General features: G+C 28.2%; 1 protein-coding gene across 4 annotated transcripts in view; it reads right to left on the bottom strand.

Annotated features, from left to right (window-relative positions):
- The window catches only part of LOC132918245 (GATA zinc finger domain-containing protein 10-like), a 103,022-nt gene extending 90,405 nt beyond the window's left edge, over window positions 1–12,617 (bottom strand). For 2 of the 4 annotated variants that reach the window (XM_060979379.1, XM_060979376.1), the window contains exon 1: window positions 11,826–12,616. In XM_060979379.1, the coding sequence (XP_060835362.1) occupies window positions 11,826–11,894 (69 nt within the window). In that variant the 5' untranslated portion in view covers window positions 11,895–12,616. Of the gene's footprint in view, window positions 1–11,825 lie in introns of all 4 variants that reach the window. The other 2 variants (XM_060979377.1, XM_060979380.1) reach the window with 2 other exon arrangements.
- Window positions 12,618–25,948: the final 13,331 nt, after the last annotated feature.

Here is a 25,948-nt window from a genome sequence, read left to right on the forward strand (position 1 = left end):
TGGTAGGCACGGCACACGCGTGAGCAATATTATAATATAGTTGCACGTCTTATTATTATAACACATATATATATATATATATATATATATATTATGTATCGAAGTAGACACGACTCCGCGCCGCCGAAGCATCGACACGTGTAAAATGACGATATTCGCTCGTATTTTAGATATACCTAATATTATTATTATTATTATTATTATTATTATTGCATGACTTCGCGACGGGGTGACCGGTGCAGCGCGCGAGCACCCGATCGGGGCGGCCTGCCATCTGGCGTGTCTTAAACTCACTCTCTCTCTCTCTTTCTCTCTCTAAACACGTCCTCCTCCGACCACACGCGCACCACGCCGGACCGAGAGGATGCGGCGCTATAATATTACACGTTTACAGTTGCTCACACACACACACACACACACACACACACAAGCGAGCGATATTATAATATATTATATTATTATTATTTTATGTACATTACAATATTGTCTGTTCGTACATAACCGTGTGATATCGTGTGCGAGCACATGGATCGAATGACTTGTGACGCGTATACGCCGTATAATAATATATATACTTCACATCTTGTACCTTTCGTGGTGGTCTCCCTGCGAACACGTGTGCGACGGACGCACGACGACCGTCAATGCAGCAATCACTGACCAACTCTCCGTCATGGTTTTAAGCCGGGACCGAGACAAATCGACGATAAGTTATCGGCTCGCGGTGGGTTGTCCCGTCATTTCTTTCGTTATTGTTTTTTTTCGAGAAGAAGACAATAATATTATATATGCGATTTTTCTAAACTTCCTTCCTCGTTGTTGTTTCTGATCGACCTTTGCGGTATTGAGGAATTGAAAAAAAGTTGGGAACATTTGGATTTCATGACGACGACTATATAGGTTGAATATAATATGTCTATAGCAATGGTAATACATTATTTGCATGCGCCGCTGGCAGCATAGCAAATTGAAATATTAAGTCTGTTAGCGTTCGAGATTACTTTTAAGAGGATTGAGGAACACTTAATAATTATGAGTGGAAATTATATTATGGTTTTCCGTCGTAAACGGGAACGATTAGTACCACATGTTAACGCGACGGAAATCGGTATACCCGCTATTACCTATATACCTACTTACAACAATCAAAACACAACTGGAGTTATATTAAGTATCTATTATGTTTTGATTTTGCAGCAGGTTTCGTTATTATCGTAGACTATAGCTTTATTTAAAATATTATAAAAGCGGCCACTGTGAAATATGATATAACAGCTGTACGATTTACGGTCGTTCAAACACTCTAAACAAGTGTTTGCCGGAGTAGTTTATGATAATATTGCTATGCGTTACAACGAGTATATTACAAAGAGGCGTTTGAACGTCTAACGCTCTGCATAGTGTATACTATATCAATATAATATTATAATTTATAACGTCGTGTACATAGTTTTAAAATAATCGAGGTGGTCGAACGTTAGCAATTTTTTGAGGAAAAAATTATATTGTGATTGTCGACCCCTTCGAAAAACTAAATGTTCAATTTTAAATGGATTTTTTTGTGTACGGCTATAAAATTATATTGTTTATGCAATACATTTTTTTGTATGTACATTTAACGCTAAAGCGTTATAGGCAGATACAACAGGTAGCGACGTGACATGGTACGATCTCTGTACGACGTCACAGGTATAATAAAAGTATAAAGAAAATATATAAAGGGATCATTGGATCCGGTTTTTGTTGAAAATCTACCGCAAGGCGCCCCACGCTTTTGACAAACGTGTGATTTCGATAGCGATTTATAAAGCGTATAATATGCGACAATCGTTTTTGGCCAGTCGACAATGTTCAGTGTCCCAACTGAATAGCTGATACATTTTAAATCGCTAAACTCGTATTTTACTATTGCAGTTGAGCGGTTAACATATTTTCGACGGAAAGATATTATTAATATTCAACGCAAACTGCACTGACGTGTAATAAAAACGGTATCCGAAGCAAGATTATGATATTCGCTAATTGCGTTTTATACTAATGTCATCTCACGCAGGTGGTCAAAAATTATATGCGAAAAAGAGAAAAATTACAACACAATGGACAAGTATTAATTTCTCACAATATAATTACATTTTTTCAAATTTCGTAATAAATATTCACTTTAATGACTTATATAACGAAATTTAAATTATTCGAATTACATTAAAAGTCCATTATAACTACTGTGTACTTTAACATTATTATTCTGTTAAATACACTAATTCGATTGCGTATTGTAATACTAGGCACTACATACGTACTGTAAAATATAATTTTAGATCCTGTTAATATAGTTTAATAATTAAATAAAAAACATTATTCATTTTATTTGTAAATTTGTACTTATAATAAGCATGATTATTATTTGTCGTTAATTTCAACATGTAGTCCTAAGAAATAATGTACGATACTTCCAAATTTTAAAAACAGTTTTAGTTTTTAAACAATGAATAGTAAAAAAACTAAACACTAATAAGTATAGTTTATTAATTTGATTTGAATTATTATGTCATACTAGATTAAAATAAAAACCTACAAGTCTATTTTTCCTTTGTTAAAAATAATAGTTCGTTCAAATTTATTGAACTTTAGTACGATAGTTATTAGTTGCAGTATTTTAACCCCTTTTTGCCCACAAAAATTAAAAAACGCTAATTAAATCGATAAAGAAATAAATTGATTTTGAAACCAGAAAAAACACTATATAGTGCTATATTATCAGTGTTCGGCCGTTAAATGCAATTAATGGTTCATTAGATTAAAACGCACATAAAAACCTTTGCGTGTAGTAAAATCTCAACCAAACAAAAAAAAAAACTCGTACCTATATGTTTAATAATATATTGTGTCAACCCTTGGTACACCTATAATGTCACATGATGGTGCACATTGCACACGCATATGCAAATTGTTGACCGTGTGATAATTCAGTCATTAAATAAATCGTGTAATAGATACTATATAGGTATATGTGTATAGTCTGTTTACCATACTATATCCCTATACAGATTGATATTATTAATAAAAATATTTAGGTACAACCCTCGGGTTAACCACGTCCCGACGCAAGTAATTTTGAATAGGTTATAATATCATCGTATAATATACGCAATATAATAATATATTCGATAATACAAAGCAACTGTTGTACCGTCACGCCGAGAGTCGTTGTATAAATGTTTAATATTACAATATATTTAATTATTATTGTACGAATATGCGACAAATCGACTCTGAAGGGTTTTCGGCTATATCGTGGAAACGCAAACTGCAGCCAGTACCCCTATACAAGATCATGAGGTTAAAAAAATATATATAGTATAATGCAGAGGTTCAAATTGTATACCGGGTGTGTAAATATACGTGAATTTCTAAACATAACAATATTATTTACATTAAACGCCGTTCTCACGGCCCTAAAAAAAAATTGTATCGCTCGTACCTATACATATTGTATAGGCACAAAGTCGTTTCGAAATCGCGGGACACCCGGCGACGACGACGGTCCATTCGGACACGACGGGGGATATAATATAGGTATACGGTATAACGATGTTATAATATTATGCGCGCGCTCGATGTTGGCCAGGCCAAGATATCGCACTCGGCGAGGTCCCGCGCACAGTTTTGGTCGGCCGACCGCGTACAAGCGTATAAAATGATATTATACAACACACTCGTACAGATAATATAATACGTATAGGTTCGGTGTGTCTAATTGAAACAACCCTGAGAAGACATTTAGAAATGTCCACTTAGTTAATGCAATAACGCCATTGTTACATTGTTCCTATTCGGGCTCCGTCATTATTATGCCAATAAATATCAATTAAATTGTAATTTGTGTTGTTTTTTCGTGTTTGAAACAAAAATTATTACTTCCTTAATGGACCATGCGACAGGAATGCTGTTTATTACGAAAAATAAATATAAACGAAAGAAAGAAAATAACACATATTATATAATATAATATATTATTTAGAACGGAAAGGGTCTTTTATGTTTAAAAACTTTATATATTTTCTACCTCTACCGCCGCACCCTATCACCCTCACCAAACAACCACTGCCCGTGCGTCCGCACCACCTAACTCGCACGCGTTTTTCGAGAATTATTGCCGTGCAAATATCGACTTTGGTGAACTTCTTGTCTGGCGGATAAAGAGAAAAAAAATAAAGTTTTATAACGTCAGTATTATACAAGTAGTGTCTCTCTCCACATCTTCTCACTCACTCATTCGACACAAGCCTTAAAGTAATACTAAAAAACATTCCAAACAATATTCCTTTTTGGGAAATAATACTCTTTTCTTTTGTCTATTACCGGCTCTATAATCTAGTGTCGATAGACGACGAATCGCGGTGACCTTGTTTAGGATAGTCGGCAGTTTAAATTGAAATCACTTCATATAATATTTTAATAATATAATTTATAGTAGAATACTTCGCTGTTTTAATTTGAAAAATAATTGTATTATTTTTTATATTGGCATACCGTGAAAAATCAAACTGTTTATTGAATTATTTTGTATGGCCAATTAGTGATTTAAAAACCAGGTAGCTGGTAGGTAAGTAGGTACTCAAAATGCTATTATATTAATATACGTAGAGAAAATGTTTATTAACGTTAGAAAATAAACAAGCCTTAATATACACGGAATAAAAATTATTTCTGTTCAAGTTATTTCCATAATAAACTACAGGGATTATGGTAAAATTTTAATAACATTCAAAGTATACTGCAGCTTGTTTATTTTATGAGACGGTATTGATTTTTTTGTTTTTAATTTATTCAAACCATTTCAATACTATTTCTATGGTTTGAAACTTTTATATAAAAGGGGTTCTAACAATCCGTTGCTTAATACAATAATAATAATGTATTTTATATATTCAACAAATAATTTTCCATTTATAATGAAGTTCATAAATAAACATGATATTTAATAAGAAAACGGATTCATAATTAGTGAATATTTTTTAAATAAAACTTTTATTCGAATACTTTTTAACCATTTTCATCGAAATTATAAACAAACAGAATGAAATAAAACTTGTGTTCTTGATTTAATTAATTCAAAAAACATTTGAAGAACACAGTATCATAAAAATATAAATCCTTGATGTTTTTAACCAACGACATTAAAGCATTTAATGTTTATAAATTAAATTATTGAAAAAAACTATGTATTATTGATAAGATATTCAGATTGCAGCTTATTTGTTTTTCTTCGCTAATTAAACGCACTATTATTTAATTATATTCTATACATCGCGCTGCAGGTCGTTCGTGCCGATGATCAGATGATGTATGCCACCTATAATTAGATCACAAATAATATGATATGATGACCTATAATGTACATATTACATAATTTATTTACACCCTGAAGGTCTGCAATGAAAACGTTAAAAACAAAATCACACAGTTGAACAACTCAATGCTGCCATTACGTAGTTATATAGATTGCCACTTAATTTTAGTCCTGAACGGTTTCAAGTCCGATCTGAGTGCATATTAACATTGCGCGTGTACAGCACGGTTACCGAATAAATGCACAAAAGCATAGTCATAAATCGAACGTATTTTAGAAGAGTGAACCAAAAGGGTAGTGACTAGAGAGGGAACACGCACAATAGGCTTTGGCATTGTTGTCATTGTTTCTGAAGTGGGCGTATGTTGTATTGTGTATTCCTCTCATTTGGTGCGTTCCTATAATTTCGTCCGAAGATTTATAGTGCTATTAAAACAAAACAGGAAAAAAAAAGTGGAGAGAAAACAAAATTATTTCTCCGGGGTGAACGAGCCGGTGGCGGGGTTGGCTGACGGGTGGCGGGTAGAGGAAACGATCGCCCAAAGAATAATCATGTGTCATAATTTACAATAACCTTTAAGCAGACGTTCGAACGAACGGACGCGGACAGACCTGTTCCGATGTGTATATATACATTTATACATTATACATCTACCTATGTTTTTCAGATTATTTAATTATTGTAATAACTTTCAGCAATTTATTCTTGTCGTAGAAATATTAGTTAAAATATAAAACAAAATAATCGCTCTATTCTCGGTGAGCCTGTTTTGTTTTTTCCTTCTTTCTTGCAATTGATCAGTTGCGTCACGTTAAACCGCAATGACGTAAAATTGTTGTTTATTTTCCTGTGTTTAAATTCAAATGCACTGCAATGGCCGCACGTTCTTAATGTTTAAGAACCATTAACAGCAGCATTGTCACTAATCGTATTTCATGAAGAAAATATATGTAAGAGTGAATTGGTTTCATAGTTGATTAAATTAATTATTAATTATCCAAGGTACACCGAAGTACAACCTAATCATTACTAAATTAAATCAAGTTTTACTGATAATTATTAAGGATGTTCGTGATAATAAGATAATAAAAATGACAACACTTTTAAACTTAGATACAAATATATCAAATTTATTATTATATTTCATACATAAAACTTTTAAGTTTTGTCACTGTCTTATTATTCCAACTATAATTTTACTTTCTAGATTTTACTTACTACACACACACACACACACACACACACACACACACACACACGTCATATATACAATTTAATTACATAACTAATTATAAATAGTCTATATAAATACCTACACATTATATGTTATACATTTTTTTTAAAATCATAAATGTTGTTTCTGTTATTTGTTTAGAACATATATAAAAAATCTGCATATTGAAGATCATACATTTGTTATTCATGCGTCACTTGCATAAATGGTTGAACAGCCAAGTCTAAACGGTTTGAGTATATGTCGGAATGAAGAAGACGGAAGTAAGTAGTAAGTACGATGGAATATTATTTAAAATATCAAAATGCATAATGCATTTTTCATGTACATTTTAGAATTCATCTTCGACGCAAGAGTTCATCATTTTTCCATTACCCATTGAAGAGACACTCAAAATTCGTATGATATTAAATAATATTATATTTTGTATGGAAAAGTGAGCATTTATTTAGAAATTGTGTGTAACTTATTTTTTCTTATTTCCCGCAGCACAAGTAGTATAACATATTGTTCTCTTCTTATTTGATTTCTATATGTGACGTTTTATTATTATACGACGCGTTCAGTTAAAAGAAAATATCTCATCATTTCATCTCCCCCTCAGTCCATATGCCGCTCAATGAAAATAATAACGTATTATACTTCGATATTGGAAGAAAAATGCAATTTTATATTTTATTTTTGCGAAGGGGCTAAGCACGAGGAAGTAATATTTATGAATAACATACTTCTTTATTTTCAAATCTTGAAACGATTTCAAAACACTTTGTTTTACAACATCATAATAATACGTATAATTATTATATTTTTTTTTCGATTCTATCATACGAAATTGTTATAATTACAGCTTTGGCATACAGACTGGCATTATTAAAATATTATAACTACATATTATTCTATATACTGACAATTTCAAATTGATTTGATAATTACTTTTCGCTAATATATCTAGATTTTTTTTTTAATTTAAAATGTATATTGAGTAATATTGTGATTATTCAAAGTTGCCTTGCTTATGTTGTTTATAAAATATCAGTCCATTACCTTTATAATTATTCGATGTTATGTAATTCATAACTCCCGCGTTTTCTAATTCGTGATATGCTTTGTCTTTGGAGTATATTACACCGGTGACCGATGTCATCTGCAGATTAACATCCTTGGAAAAATATCAATCTTATATTCTCATAGGTATAATCATTACAATCAGAATATTATATTTATCTAACCAAAATTTCACTTTTTCCAGTTTATAAAACACTTTTTTTTATCGTTTAAATATTATTTGGCAAAAAATGAAAACTTACGGTAATTATGATTTATGCGTATGGATAATAACAATAATAGGGACGCTTCTTTACAAATTTGTTTTTAAGAAAATTGCACAAAATGTCTCGCATTCATGTGGAGATAATTTGTTAATTATTATCTCACACCATCAGACTTGTATTCTTATCAGAAAATATTTTATTCAATATTTCTACGTCATCTGGTTTTTAAAATATTGTCTGTTTCGTAGAAATAATAGTTTTTTATCAGATTTTATACATTACCTACATTCTCCTAAAATGTCCTACTTTAATTCGTATTATTTCATAATACTCTCATAGTCTCATTATTACACAGTTATAAAGTTAAATGAAATCAAACATAATCGTGGGTAAACATTTTATTGCAGACGGATATCAAGAACTACAATTAGTCAAAATTCGTGAATATAAATTGCCCGTTTTAAAACGTGCAGTCCTTATCTACGTCTCGGCTAAAATTGAAAAAAACGAAAATATGGTGCAACAGGGCTTGGAAGTGTTCAATCATAATATGAACACAGACAATAATACGGAACTATCCGAAACTAAGCTGTCACATCATCAAAATACATTTCAAGACATGGCAAAAGGGCAAGTAGTCAATTCAAAGTCTCGACCGTTGAAAAATAAAATATTCAATAACATCGAAACAACACCGATCGAGCTTGACAAAAAATGTATATCAAAAAATAAAGAAAGTCCTACTACAATGACATTTCTCGAAGAACTTAAAGAACAAGTAAGTAAATTAAATCGCCATGAAAATGTTTAATGTACAACTGAAATTTGTCTTATAATTGATAATTAAAAAAAAAACAAAAAAATCAACATGAATTTTTACAAGTTTTTATTACGTGATTTTTTTTATTAAAATTGTAAACATTTTGTTATATTGTTTTAACCTAACTATCGAGGTTAAGTTAAACTCAAATTATATATTAAAATATTAAATTAAAACAATTTTATTTTTTATGGGCGTTTTATAATGAAAATAAGAATTGGATTGGTATATAATTTATGTGTTATACCTAGGTATACGTACTGTAATGGACTGTTACACAGCTATAGTGATGGGATTACAGTTTTTTCTCTTTCAAGACATTGTGATTTAAAACGCAACAATGATTCGAAACTCACATTAATAAATCCAACCTATTTTTTACGACGCATCATTAACATACTTAATTGTTATCAATAGGGCCATTCACTAATAGCGGGTGATTACGAACGAAAAAAATCTGTAACCAAGTGATTTATTGAATTTAAAAATAATATATATTAAAAATCAATAAATAGCTAAGAATTCTACGTGTAATAGGTATTATATAAACATCGAGGTCATCCGGTGAAGTGTTTTAAAAATCTATAAGCCCGATAACCGCTTAAGAGGTCGGACTCCTATGGATATCTTGGCACAATAATAATTGTTCTCGATAATGTGTGAGCATATTTGTATAATATGTATTATATATTATTATAAATGAATTAGTGTTATATAATTATTCAATGTATTTTTTATTAATAAATAAGTAAACAGGTATAATATTAGTCGAGTGGTCATGAGGACATGTGAATTAGCGTGATGTGATTGGTTATGAATTATGATATTACAGCATTGTAATAGTTTTTATCTCGCTACAATACAACCGTCAAATACGGACGTTATGTGTTCGTCGCAGAAAGGAATTTCGTGGTCACGAAACCTGCGTAAAAATATGTAGTGTTGCCTATTGATAATTTTTATTTTTAGGTCAGCAAATTATTTCATCGTAATTTAAATGTTTGTGATTCTACATAGGTACCTACCGAAAAAAAACACTTAAGATTATATTTTATATTTGGAATAATGACGTTCGTACATAGTATACCTACCACATCAAAATTAAAATTATCGATATCATGATTTAGATATAGAACGTTATATTTAGAATGTAATTAAACACGTTTAGTAAACGTATTGTTCTTATCACCGCTTTTTTTTTTTTAATAAGTGGACGGACAGGAAAAAATATTGCTGTTCGATTTATTAGATACGCATCTAAACATAACAAGAAAATAAAATGAATTTAAATCGGAACGTAATGAACCAATTAGTATTCATGGATAGAACACTTTTTATTACCATTAAATCAGAAAAACCCCGGCCAGGCAATAAAAAATGTACATTAAAAAACAGGGTGGGCAAGGGGGGCAGGAAAAAGGTCATGACGTGTGCTTACACTTGACTCTTTTTTTCAATAAGTCCCCGGGTAATAAAGTACTGGTGGAAGCACAATAGCGATCTAATAAATTATTCTGAATCTTTATTTTAAGTCTCTTATCGTGTTGCCATAGTATAAATTGTATACACATATAAATATATATAATATAATATAATAATATATAAAACGAGTATTAGCATACAATAGAAAATAACGAGAAAGAGTGAGAGGGGCTGAGATTAAAAAATAAAAAAATAAAGAAAAATAAATGTTATAATCTTCGTTTCTAGAATGCTTGTACATATTTTTTTTTACTTTTCGTTGCGCCAGTTGTCTGCTTGTGTGGCTGACAAAGCAAAGAGAAGAAATCGAACGATTGTTTACAACATGTGTTCGTCAGCGAGTGTGTGGTTAATGGAGCCGGTTTTCAGTTTACCTACCTATATAGTATATATACTTGTCGACTATCGTCGTCCCATCATGGGAAAAACGGGAAAAGAATTTCTATGCCACGGCAACCGGCGGACGCGTTTTCGTTTTTGTCGAATTTTTCGGGAACGAGCACCCACCTGTGAGTCCCGTGCCCGGCTGTAACATATCGCGACACGGGGCACGCGTGCCCTCGAATCTCGACGAAATCACGCCGTCAAATCAATGCAAGCTATAATATTACCAATATTACGATCGGTGCTAGAAACGGTCAAAAATCGGTCGTCGACTATAATAATAATAATATGTTACGGGAAATAATATTACGTTATACTATGTTCAGTTAGTGCAGTTTGGACCGTTAATTCGTGAAACGATTGTTAATTTAATTTTAAATGCATGACCATTACAGCACGCGAATCAGACGTATTACATTTTACATTATGACATGTCTGCATGCATTGTATTAAGAGTACGCTTTCGGCGATTTGGTAAAACGATCGATTTTTTTTCTCTTAAATGTTGATGTTGTGCACGATTGATCCAGTAGAAATCACTGGGACGTGATGGTGTATTGTAAAATAAATGTGTACAACGAAACGATTGACAAATTTTTGTTTTGTTTTTACTCCTACTGATATTATATACTATTATCATATTGTGTCTATATTGGAAATGTGGAATTCCTAAGTGATCATATAGGTACTGTGTCTGAAGATGCTGGCTGCTAGGTTCAAGGCCAACCAAGGTCATGGTTGGTTGACCCGGCTCGGGCACCGGTGGTTAATTCATTAATCGTTGTTACCAACAATTTCTCGACCGCTATATTTTTTTTTCGTTTTTTTATTATTATTATTTTATTATATATAGGTATATATCGATCCCCCCAATTGATTCGAGTTGTAATAATATGAAATCAATTATTATTTTAACGAACCTTTTCTGTTTAATTTAACTTTATAGATGTAGTATTAATCATTAAAAATGAAGAATAAAAAATACTAACATAACCGGTTTTACCTAGTCATAATTTAAATTCTTATATTATTTGTATCCAATCTACATAGACGTTGAATAATTACAATTATTATTTATTTAATAAATATATTATTAAACATTTGTCGATTATTTTTTTTTCAATTTTTCACATTTCAAAAATTATATTATAATTTTATATTCGAATGACCGTAATAGTTGAGTTTTTTTTTTTAATTACCTTCTTAATTTGTAAAGTATTCAATTTATAGCAAATAATTTTTATTTTTATGGTGGGGAACTATTAAAATGTTGTATTTACCTTGTATAAATATTGATCGAACATTCGGCATACGTCAACGTCGTTTCCAATGCAATAAGTAGCTTCCATGTTTTGCACTAAAATTTAATACGAGGTCCTAGGCGATCCTAGGACTTTAAACGACGGGCAAAAATCGTCAAACATATAAAATAACAAAAATATTTGAAAATGAATATATATAAAAAAAAAGAATTAAAACAATTTTTTAATTATCTTTCACAAGAAACGCACTTCACTCATGTATAAAAATATAATAAAATTACGCAATGAATGATTAGTTAACGAAACGAAACAAAAAACAAAATCCAAACGGAATAAACGTAGGTAAATATTTAACCGTGTGGCAATATATTCGGGTTCCGTAGCAGAAAGTAATCGGCGCGAAACAAAAACGAATAAAACAAAATTTCAATAAGAAACCGAACAAAATAAAAAGTAAAAATCGGTAAAAAAAAATGTATTATAGTTTTCTCGCGATGCGACTATACGCGTGCACGACGAACGGCAATACGAATAATATAATATGTTAATAATATTGTAATAATCACTCTAAATCACACCACATTAAAATATATTATATTATGGTATATAATATATACAACAAATAAAACGGTTCGTGTGAATCGATTACAATATTATTATTTAAATATTATATCACGTATTTTTATTACTATTATTATTATGATTATTATTATTATTGCGTTATTATTATTAGCACATCCGGACGAGGAGAGCGCGTCGAACTCGGTGTCGTGTGGTTAATAGTCGCGGGCGAACCACATGAATCTCACATGCGACGAGTCCGGGAGCGGAGAACGAAAAACCCGAGTCGACCGCGGCGACACCTGTACGCGGACCGGGGCAACTGCGCGCCGCACAGAATCTCTCTCCACCCACATTTCTTGGCCGGCGGGCTGCGGGGGGAGCGATGGTCCGCCGCCGCCACCGGTCGGAAGGGGTTGTGTGTGTGTGTGTGTGTGTGTTTGGACGTTCGTGGGTGGGGGAGGAACGCCGTGACGTTAAAACGGTGCGTTTAATAAAATATTATAATAATTATCGGCGAATCGTTTTGTTTGAAATGTTGTCACGAAAAAACGATTCCGGGAATTTTGAATTTTGAACGATTTTTGGACATTTAATACAATTTTCAAACAGTAATAATATACATAATACACTGATATAATATATTTTATAACGATACTGTTCAAACGTGTAAATTACCGACACGGAACTCACGATGATTTCTTGAAATCGAAAATACAACTACCTACGTAATAATATAATATACCTAATATACAAGAAGGCATTTACACTATATAATAAAATATCATGACGTATGGTATATATTATTATGATTTATTTGAGTGTTTTTGAGATCAATTTTTTTTCGGTCTGAAATTTTTTATACGGCCGCCCGATATAGTTTACTGCGGCCGGCTATATTATATTATTATTATCGTGCGTCAAAGACCTGCAGCTAAGGATATTTCTTGTGTATAATATCGTCGGTGCAGATGTAGTCGTAAAATAAACACGGCTGTCTCATTATTTGTTATTTTTACAGGAAATATAAAATGTATACCAAAAAGGCAATATAAATGTACACACGGGATACTGTAGGAATACACATTAATCATTTAGTAAAACTATACAAATACGCGTGACGTATAGTTTTTAGTGGAACATTCCCCGCTTCATTTGATGGCACCACGAGCTTCTGCAGAGTATAGATATAGTATAGTTAATAATTATCACTCCTATTAGGAAGCAACCAAAAACTGTTGCACATTTTTTTAAAATTTTCAAAATAATTTTCAAATAATATTCATACAAGCAGACCATACAGTATAAATAATATGCACTATTCTATTAAAAGGTTTTAACATTTAGCACCATTTTTGAGTTTTTTTCAACAATAAACACTTAATATGTTTAGTTTTAATTTTTAAATTATTTAATTTCCAGAAATTTCTCGACAACCAAATCTCTGAAATTTAACACCATTATACCATAGGCATAACTAGTCCTTTAAGTTAGGGGGGCTAAATTCCTAAAAATGTTTTTTTAATTTTATTATTATTTATTGTTTCTATTGGTGTTTATAACTGATTTGAATGATTATTCATTTATATGAAACATATTTTTTTATGTTGTAAGCAAAAATAAAGTTAATACAATCATATTTATATGCACATACATTTATTCAAAAATTCTGGGGGGGGCTGAAACCCACCCAAGCCCTCCCTAGTTACGCCCACTTATAATAAGTAATAAAGTACACAATTCTCAATTATGTATAGGTAACACCATACTATAAAATATATATTTTTAGAAATGTGCCAATATAAATTATTTTAATATATACGTGATTCGTATAAATTATAAAGAACTTAAATTTCAATTAGACAAATAACACATTTTTATGTATTACGTAAAAAGAGATAAAAATAATTTAAATTTTACTGTGCTATATTTTGTATAAAATAATAATAATAATCGCTTTAACAGTATACCTGGGTACCTAATTTGTTTTTGTCACAAGCAAGATAAATTTAAAAATGATTTATAAACGCAGCGATTTATTTTATTGCAATGGTTTGTGATTTCGAAAAACCGTACATCAAAAAAAAAAAAAAAAACAAATCACAAAAGCCAACCCGACATTATTCAGCTGTTCCTGTTCATGCGCATTGTATACAAAACTGCAGCAGTACTATATAGACAACATATATTTTATAAGTACCTGTATACAGGGTGATTCATCAAGCATACTCACTCCTATTTTTACCTTTACTAATACAATTATTTGAATTCCGATCCACAGAATTTATAAGTATATATACTTATAAAGACCGTGTATTTAGATACTCAAAATTGTTAACCATTTCCTGTAGTGGTTATACAAACTTCTTTTTTTCTGCAAATGATAAGCTGTATTTTTTTTTACAGTAAATTATTAAACTAGTGTTTTTAAACCTTTTCATTATGGCGGCGCACTATTAAAATATTTTATGCTTTACGAGATTACGACACACAATAAAAATATAAGAATAATGGATAATATTTAATATTTAATTTTAATTGGTAATGTGAACTAAAAAATAACAAAGAAATAAATGTCGATAACAGATAACTCATTTTTAATCACCAATATTCATCATAGAAATTATATAAAATACCAACTTATTAATTTTTGAAAACCATTTCCGTTTCACAAATATTTGTTCATTTTGTACCATTTAATATACTTTCTGACACATTTGCACTTTTCAGGTAACACACTACTGTGTCGCATAACACTGAGTTAAACAGATGATTTTTAAAAACTTTGTTCTATCAAAATTAAATGAGTAACTTCTAAAAAATAGAATAGATAAAAAAATTTAAAATATAATGTACATTATATGATATTAAGTTTAGTACTTATTATGCTTTAAAAACTTTAATAAGTTATAAAATGTCATATAATAACATTACTATTAATTAATGCCGATAATTATTAAATCATTTTAAAACTACAATTATTTTTAGGAAATGAAGTTTATTTCTGGATTAGAAACCTCACGTTAAAAAAAAACATCAGTTAAGTATTTTAATAGCTTATAGAATAAAGAGTAGGTAGCTTACACATAAAAAACAAGTTTGTATCACCGCATGATACTCTTTAAATCACAGGAAAAATGTAAGTATAAGTATTTGAAAATATATTATGGCCTTAATTAAAGTATATTAAAAATTTAAAACATTAGAATATTAATAAATTCTTTACTAAAGAAAAAATTAGAGTTATCATTATGTCTTTTGAATCACTCTGTATCAAAATACTGGCCTATATTGACATATTATAACATGATTATACTGCTATAGCTCGGACCTCATAGGGGTTTGGAGGGTCTTAGATCCCTCTCCCTACAGAAAAAAAGATCATCCAAAGAGACAACTCGAAATTCAGCTGTTCCTTTTCGTCTAAATGTATATAATGAGTGTTTTAAACTGAGCCATACAATTACAGCTATGGAAATTTATTTTGCAGTCTGCAATGTAGATTTGGACGGTTTGTCAGATTTGTGAATAAATGTAAAGGTGTTTTATTTTTAAATGATGTTTGATCTATAATAAATCGATACCTATTGAATTATATTATTAAAATTTAAGAGATACCTACGATGTTATATTGGTATATGATACTAGTAATAATGTTCAAAATAATTTAACTACCTATATATTCAATTACGTTAAGTTTGGTTATTGAAATTAATTTAAAAAAACATAAATATTGAAGTGCATTTTGTTGGCAATATGGGCACTTTTGTCTATTATAAGTACTTAGTTTATTCGTTCAGTATGCGATTTTATTATTTTTTGTAATACATGCAACATACCCATTATTTCGATTCAAGTGTTTGCAGTATTACACAATTCTTTTCACTTTTCACAGAAAGGCAGCAATGATTTTAGATTTTAAAATAAAAATGTAATTTATTACCTTTCTATTTTCCATATAATTATAATATCAAAACTGTTTTATATTTAAAATTAAAAGTCAATATTATTATTATTCGTTTGGTTGTTGAATGGTATATTGGTATATAATATAGTAATATACCAATATGAATTATTTAATTAATACAATAATTTAATATTATCACAATTATTATAACAGCGCCCGTTTTACATAATATAAATACATATTTATATATAATTTTCAGGCCCTGTTTGTTTTTTATAATATAATATTATACATTATAATTATACTAGAAGAATTCGCGGACAGTAGAACTGAAATAGTCATCGTCGACCGGTGACGATATTATTATTATTACTTTTTTTTATGAAATAATAATATCATGTCGGATCGGCGGACCGTCCAGAAATATAATTAAGTCCTATTTCTGTGCGTATAATATATGTGTTATTGTATACACGAATTTCATAATATAATACTCGTGATTTATACGAATAGCTTCGAAACGTCAAATCCCTTTTTATTTATACGTTATTTTACGTTATGTTATTTTGAATTATTACACCAAAGACGTTTTTTAGTATTGCATTATGTTTAGCCAGAAGTAATATATTTACGTTTTCTTTTAAATTTATACGATTTAATTCTATACAAATTCGAAAAATCAGTTTTTAACGTACATAATACTATATGGTAATTTTCAATCTACAATAAACGTTGTGAAGTATTGAATCAATCTTCAAATCTAAAGCATTTTTAATTTACAAAAATAAATATATATTTTATATTATAATTAAATTTAATCAGTATTTTTTTTGACAGTTCTTTTGACGAAACATTTCAATTGAATACGAATTGGTCGTTATTGTAACAATAAACCTATAGGTTTTTACAATAATAATAATTTTTATATTTTAAACGCAGAACTATACTAATATGTTTTCGTAGTCATGTTAGTTAAACAAAAAAAAAAACAAATTACGCCTACCGGGTTTACGAAGTGTTTTTAAAAATATGTTTTCTATTCAAATAAAATGTGTATATAGTAGATATACGTACTATTAAATAGATAATAGATAATAACTTATAACAATACTATTAACTGCCATTTTTGTATTTACTGTTTATGCATTTTAGTATTAAATACTATTATGCTATACACAATGCAAAATAAACAAAAAAAACTGTCGTAGTTTCTCGTCGGTCACGCTTATTATTATATTACGTTATAGAATATAATATTTCAATGTTGAAAATAAATAAAAACCTTTGGGTTTTTGGATGATTTGAAAAATTATCTTGTAGAACAAAAATATAATGTTGGTGTTTTTATGCATCTATGTATATTATACACTATACAGAGCAATTATTTTAACAGAGAACTACCATTTCGAAAATGATTATACGTTTTTTTGGAGTAAGTTTTTTATTTTGGATATAAATTTTAACTTTTTATATTGACATTATTTTTTTTATCACTAAAACCTTCATTAACTTTTGATTTTTAAATCGGAATTTATATTTTTATTTTCATAAGCTGAAGTAATATTTTTAAATAAAGATATTGATTCATAAATATTAAATATCGAACGAACAGTTTTTTTTTTATTAAGTATCTACTTAAACTTTAGATAAGAAAAGTGAAGTGCAGCAATGGGCGTTCGTATTAATACAATTTAAAGTTGAAAAGCTTATAAACAAAAATAAAAAAACATTCATTTAATATTTAAACATTTTAAAAGTATCATCCTTCAAATATTACGAAACTATAAAAATACATAGGACTGTCAAAATCAAAAGTTAACAATGGGTTCACCATATTGGTGATATTGTATGTTGCTCGTGAATTTATTTGCCGAAAGAGAAATTTCTATAAAAAATAGTCAACCCATTTCGAAACAACGATTGCGTACTGTTATTACTGTTAAAAATATATACACAATTCACATATTATTTAGTAAGTAAACTTGTAACAATGTATAATAAAATATGTCTGCAATATATACGACGGCTATCATATATACATTTATATATATATAGTATAATGTAGGTATGTATAATAATATATTATATATTTCCTACTCATCGCTATATTATTGCATTATAGTATTGATATGACTATCAGTCGAGTCAAATTTAAAATACCGAATTACTTTTTTCAAATGCCTATATATGTACTGTTCGTAGTTTGACATTATGAAAATGTATTTAACTCTAATCGTTTCGTTAACGTGTGTATAAATGGTGTATGTGATATATATATATATATATGTGTATATATATATTTAATATTTATACATAATACATATAATTATGTATAATATTGTATATATCTTGTCCGTTTGAATTGGTTTCTATAAATATTATAAACGATGTAAAACGGACCGAACACCGGCTGGACAACAATACTATAATTCTTTCTAATAAGCTTAGTTGAGTTTTAATTAGCTTTCAATTTAATCTGTCGTCTGTCGAACCGTTGTCGGGGTTTCCAACTGAGTCATTTTTAACTTTGTAATGAAATTCTGTTGTGCAGAAAATAATTTAAACGTAACAAAATGTCAAAATACAAATTGCCTCGACTGACCAGTAGTTGTCTTTAACTAGGTAAGCACTATATTTATTTCATTTTTTCGTTTTGGAAACGACAAAAAAGAACTGCTTTTGCATTACTTCTTCGTAAATAAGATATATTTTAGAAGATACCAACTTTTATTTTTTATGTTTAGTAGATAGGTACCCACTTCAAATGTGAAGAAAAATTGAAGTATAAAGGAACAAGTCATAAAATATAATATTACATAGATAGTAGGTACCTACATTATTATCTGAGATGTTCGAACACACATATTATAAAGTATAAATAAAACTATTCGTTTATCTCTATGCTCTACCAGACATTCAGAGTTTTATATACTAATTAGATCGAGTACTAATAATTATTAAATGTTTGATGATTTTTATATTCATTATATTGAGCCATATTTCACAATAGTGAATACAGTTTTCTATCAATGTAATGAACTGTTTGTCAAGTTAAAAAATAAACATGAATTGAATTATATTATTATGATTCTATGTAAATACGATTTTAATTTTTATAAACCATATTATTGGAACAATAATATTAAAAAATAATTAATTTAACCTAATCGTGAAACATACATTTTTTTAACCCCAATAATTTCATTGTATAAATACGTTTCATAATTATTAATTTAAATTCGTATTTTAATTAGTATATTATTACCACGCCCGCATGCTATAATCAGTTTGAATACGTTACTGTAAATCGAGACTCATTGCCTACAAAATATTGAATTATAAAATATTATTATCGTAGAGAAATGTACAATTGATTTCATTTAATAATCTTTCGTACTTATTCAATTTTATATCTAATCAAATATTAATATATTTATACTGTACTATAATACAGTGTTTGTATGATATAAAAATATGTTTTTGAACTAGATGACGTTTTTCCTTTTTTTTTTTACACCCACATGTCTTTTTTTTTGTAATCATGGGTTTGTAATTTATTTTCATATTTAATATCTTATAAAAAAAGTACATAATACCTATTATAGTAATTTATATTATTAATATTTCATTAATTTATTGGTTTTTGTGATTTTCCAAGCAGAGATGAATAATAATTTAATTATATTATACACCATTCGACTTTATAATTTTTTACAATTGTAACATTTATTATTTATTAAATTATATACAACCAACTTATAATAAGTATTAGAGGTTTACGTGGAAATTTCCACTGGAAAAATGAAACGTACAAAATACTTGTTAGAAGTACCTACCTACTAATCTAAAAAAGATTGAAAAACGTAATTGTAGAATTTAATACTATTTCCTTTTTAGAATAGTTTGAATTGTATATAACTTGTTAAATCTACCAGTACGTACTGAGTTAATTCGTTTTGCGAGCCATTTATCGTATAAATGAATAATTAAATTTTAAGACTTGTGGAATTAGTTTCTTCCAAATTAAATTGAGTTTATAATAAATAAAAAATAAAATCATAATGAAATTCCTTTATTTATTCGATTTTTAATTTCGACAAACACAGTCACTCCTGTGTCCCTTGAATATTAAAATCTTAACGTGACGTCGTATTTACAATTACAAAAAATAAATACATTAAGAGCTTCAAGTCGACAAGATAAGTAAAGTTTGTAAACAAAATAAAATAATTTCTTGAAACGCATATAAAAAGTTCATTTAAAAAATTCTTCAAAGAAAAGGTATAGGTCGATCGAATATATAAGTGAAACAAAATAACGTGAAATAAGTACAACACAAAGGCGGGACAATATATTGTATATATGTATAAATAATGTAAATGTTTAGTTCATCTCATGAAAACGAATTATAAACTTATAACTATATACAGAGTCATAAAAAGTTCCCGAAGCTTGAAGAGGGGAAACTCAATTTCATATCATCCAAGTGTAATATTTTTTAATTAAAGTTAAACAATTCCCCACAACGATATTTTTTATTTGTACATACATAATTTTGTTTTATATATTACTTTAAACATTAATCAATTTCTAAATTAAATGAACCTTTGGACAAAAGTCTATATTGTTTTTATTAATTTTGTAGAAACTTTATTATTAATATTTACTTTTATGGATGTAAAAAAAAAAAATATATATTTTTCTATTGATAGTACATACACTCACTATAATATCACAATATTTTCCAAGAACGAAACAATATTGACTAGTTTAATTAAACGTCATCATAATATATTATTATACACTAGTGTGAAATTCTAATAAAACTCAAATCTATATTATTATTTTATACTGTCTTGTTTGCAAACACCAATACAATTATGAATAATACAATATTATTAATGGATTTATTCGAATGATATTAAAAAAAAAAAATAAGAAGGAACACAATATTTTAATACTTTTACAAAATTACAAAACGAACGCCTTTACTACGAATTTTAACAAAAAACATTTTTGTATAAAATAACAGTTTTTTGTGTTTTCCTGGTAGATGAATTTCGATTACTTACATTGCATATTTCATAATACAAATATAAAAGACTAGAATAATAATTAGGTAAATACAGTGGCGCCGAATTCATATAGCGATTGCTTCACTTCTTAAATAATAGGTTTATCATATAAATTGGGTGGTGGGTGGGTGGATATAAATTATTGTACATTAATAATATTATATTATATATTATATTAATTATTAATATAATAATATTTATAGGTACATACACATAATCCGATGGTGATCGGTAACAAATTGTACCTCTCGACTCCAAAACAATTCAATGGTGGTTGAATTATTATTATACATGCGTACCGTGTCAGTATAACGTAGGTATTCTGTTTAACAGTTAATAAACTATGGCGTTTTAGAGACATTTGTATGCATTTTTCAACATGGTGTTTATGTTATCAATAGGTATTTAAAATTTTGTTTAAGGGAGGCATTGATAAATATATAATTTCTCCAAAAGGTAGCTGTGCACTTACCATCAACATCACTATACTGTTTCTAAAAAAAAAAATTAAGGTTGATATTATTAGTGATATTATTAGTAATTAAGTACTCATATATTATTATATTTATAAAAATATTTTCTTTAAACAAAAAATAGTGACAAATAAAAATGTGTAAACTAGTTATACACATTTTTATATATGACATTAGTAGTGTAAATTATTTAAAATCTACTATGTATATATACATAAATTGACAATAGTTAAACCACTAAACAGGTTAATTTTCAAATTTAAATAAAAATCATTGCTGCATTATAATGTAAAAATACTAAATGGATTGCTGAATATTCAAGTATTGTATAATACAAATATTTCATCATTTACTATGGATCTATGAGCCACTGCCTTAATAATCATAAGCATGATTATAGCCGGATGGTTATTGACAAAAACGATGATTAACGATACGATACGATACGTTTTCAATCATATTGAGTAGTAAGCAGTACAAAGACTTCTGTCATTGCTTATAATATTTTCAAAATTGCTTAATATATAAATTTTAAATACTATATTAAAGTGATGTACATTTAAGTGTAGCATTTTCAATAATTTCACTTTGTATTTCTGTAGTATTATCTTATATTACCGCAAATATAAAAAACGATATTAGACCAAAGAGTCATCTATCCCCATATAACCCCCCTACCCTCCCCCCCAACGATAAAATATGGCACTGTTTATTACGCCGACATTGATATAAGCTCTATGGATGTGAACGGTCGATATAATTTATATTATTAATGTTCTTAGAATTAATAATATTTATAATATTATAATAATCGTACCTCTATTTTTTGACAGAGCCGATAAAAGATTACACTGTTAAATTATTATAGCAGTGTATACATTAATTTTTTATTATAATTACTATTACATTATCTACGTGATAATATCGTCGTTTTAAAAATGTTAATAAATAACCATTGTTTTGTAGAATCAAAGTTTGTAATAAGCCAGGAAAGTTTTAACGAGAGCATGCGATACGATTTAAATAGAAATTTAAATACACATTCGAATGCTAATATAGGTAGGTACACAATATATCAATATGTGTACGCAATCAAAAACTATAATATTATCATAAGTCTGTACTGCTAGAAAATATCAATAACAATATTAAATGTTATGGTTATAGTTTATATGTTAAAGTAATATTTTCTTTTTACAACGTTCATACATACGAATAAAATGTGTTGTTTAGTTGTAGCAAGTAAATCTTTGTCGATGAATTTACGTGTCAAAAGTACATTATTTTACTTTATTAGATGCTATATTTAAGTGCTTTATTAAATGCTTATATCTATATACTATTCTTATTTTAATGGCGAACAAATCAAATTGTTTGCAGAAGTGAATTGATGCCTTCCAACAGTGTAATTATATGGAACAAATCAATATAAGATTATCTATAAGATTTATATTATTATAGTATTAATTATTGAAATTCTTAACTCGTAATATTTTACAAATGGATCGAGTTGAATAGACTTGAAATAGAATTTGCTTAAAAAAATAAATAGATTCTTCGACTTACAACGGGTTAGTTTACCGTAATGGCCGTCAACGTTCCGTACGACATAACATAATTATACAGAGTGGTTTCTGTTATCATTATAGTATTATGATAATAAAGTTTTTGAATTATTTTTTGATAACAGTTTAGTAACGATACATACATACGCCTATTTAATTAAATGTAATTAAGATTATAATGTATGATAAAAACGAAAAACGTATAAACCTACACCTATGTAATATCCTACCTACCAAATGAGAGGACCGTGAAATAGAAAACAAAAACAAAATATTCAGAGAAAGTGGTTTTAGAATTCTTTTTTTCGTGAAATAATAATATATTATTATGTCTATTTCAACGTTATATTTATTACATTTTTGTTAACATAAACAAAAGGGATAATACTATTTGATATAAAGTTTTTCCATATCAATCGAATGAATACTCGTAAATCATGTATGAGAGCTTACAATAAAATACGTCTGATTTACAGCATATACCAAGTTTGAAGGAAAATAAGACTGTCGTTGTTTTTTTCTTCGTCGTAACACATAGAATCCGATTTTACGAAAATGCGAGATTTTTATTTTTGTTTGTTTGTTTTTTTTTTATCACGAGTATTTTACCTCTGACAACGATTTGTTATTGGCACATTATTTAGTCACAGGAAATTGTATCTTGGATTAAATACGTTAAATACGAACTCATAGAGTTTTAGATACTATAGAAAATAAAAACATTCTACTATAAGTACGCCTAAAAATGTTTAATAAATATCTTTTAGTTATAAATTATATTTTATAACATGATGTCGAGCAAATTAAAATTTAAAAATATGTCATAGAAAAATTGTGCTTTTTACTGAGTTACGTAATATATATATTATATAATTATGTATTATTACTAGTAGTATTATCGAAAGCATACACAAATATTGGCACTTTTATCCTCATCAAAAATTTATTTCATGCATTATTTAGTTATCAATAGGATATTATAAATTATAATTGCAATAAAAATAATAATATAGTAATTATTTTGCTTATGAAAATTAATAATAAATGTCTTAGAATCATAATATACCTAATACCAAACAAATAATAACAATTTTTTAAAAATTAAATTTTCTTTATATTTCTTTGTCGGTTACATAATGTCTATTACCAACATATTATTATCATTGCAAAAAACCATATATTTGATTCGGTACATTATATGATGTGACGTCTATTTTATATTGTTATAACATAATATGATGTATGCGATAGCAATAATATCACAACGAGCTCTTAAGCTCTTGCGCATATTTTTCCTAATCTATTATTACGACATAATATACTTGGTCGGCCCTAGTAAGTTGTTACACAGTCTTTGAAACATTTTATCACTCATTTAACAGGTTCTATTTGTAAAATGTTATAGTCACCGAGGTGAAAAAAAAATGTTTGAAGACGGTTCGCGGCAGAGTGGATATCCGGAAGATTGAACACATAACTTTCGACTGTATAAGTGTTTCTCTCGAGTCTTTCAGTGGATAAGCCAAAGTTATTTCGAACGATTGAATTTCAGGGACATTTCGTTTTGTCAATCATTATTATATTTTATCGTTTGATAAAACTATAAAAGTGTTGGTGATCGACATAATAATATATACACGATTCATCTGTAAAATTTTGGCGATGAAATATTAAAAGGATTTTTTAACCAAATACTATAGGCACCTATCATAAATCATAATATATTATAATAAAATAAATCCATTATAAATGGTTTATTTTTCCTTTCTTCAATGTAGAAAGTTTGGAAAGGCTTGTCTGAATACATACACGCAGTACCGTAGGACGTATTGTAATCGATTTTAAAATAAGCTCTGTACCGATTACCAATTAAACCACGCTATACAACTTAATGGATATACCTTCTCCATAATATAAGATTAGTAATATGCGAGCAAATCTTACAGATTATATTTCAATTATAATAATATTATATACCTAGACGTATGTGTAATTTTAAAACAAACGCACGTGCATTGTGTGTATTATTGTATTTTTCAATTAAGGTTTAGTTATGAAGGTAATAAGTAAAAATTAGGGTTGAGTAATGAGTTTAGACCATGGAGTTTTTAATAGAAACCAACCAGATAGTGATATTGATAAATATTTTTTCCATGGTTAATAATTAATATAATGTATAAGCATAAGGTTATTATTTTCTATTTTTATTTTTTAATTATTATAATACATATGAACAAAATTAGTTTATTTAAACAAAAAATTAAAAGAAAAATCAAAGACAAATCAACACGAATTTATTGAAATTAATTATTATGAAATGTTCTATATAATTAAGTGATATTTTATCTAAGACAACTATTAAGTTAACTTTAGATTATTTAATATTTATCTTTTACGATTAAAATAATTAAATATTCATAACTTAGATAATATAAATTATAACTCTCGATGTTGTTTAAATGTATTATTATTATTATAAGGGAGAGTATCTATAAATTATATTAAAATTTAAAACACCATTTTATTTTTTATACTTGTCTATAAGTGTTAAAATACACAC

Source organism: Rhopalosiphum padi, chromosome 1, assembly GCF_020882245.1.
Source record: "Rhopalosiphum padi isolate XX-2018 chromosome 1, ASM2088224v1, whole genome shotgun sequence".
Taxonomy (NCBI): Eukaryota; Metazoa; Arthropoda; class Insecta; order Hemiptera; family Aphididae; genus Rhopalosiphum; species Rhopalosiphum padi.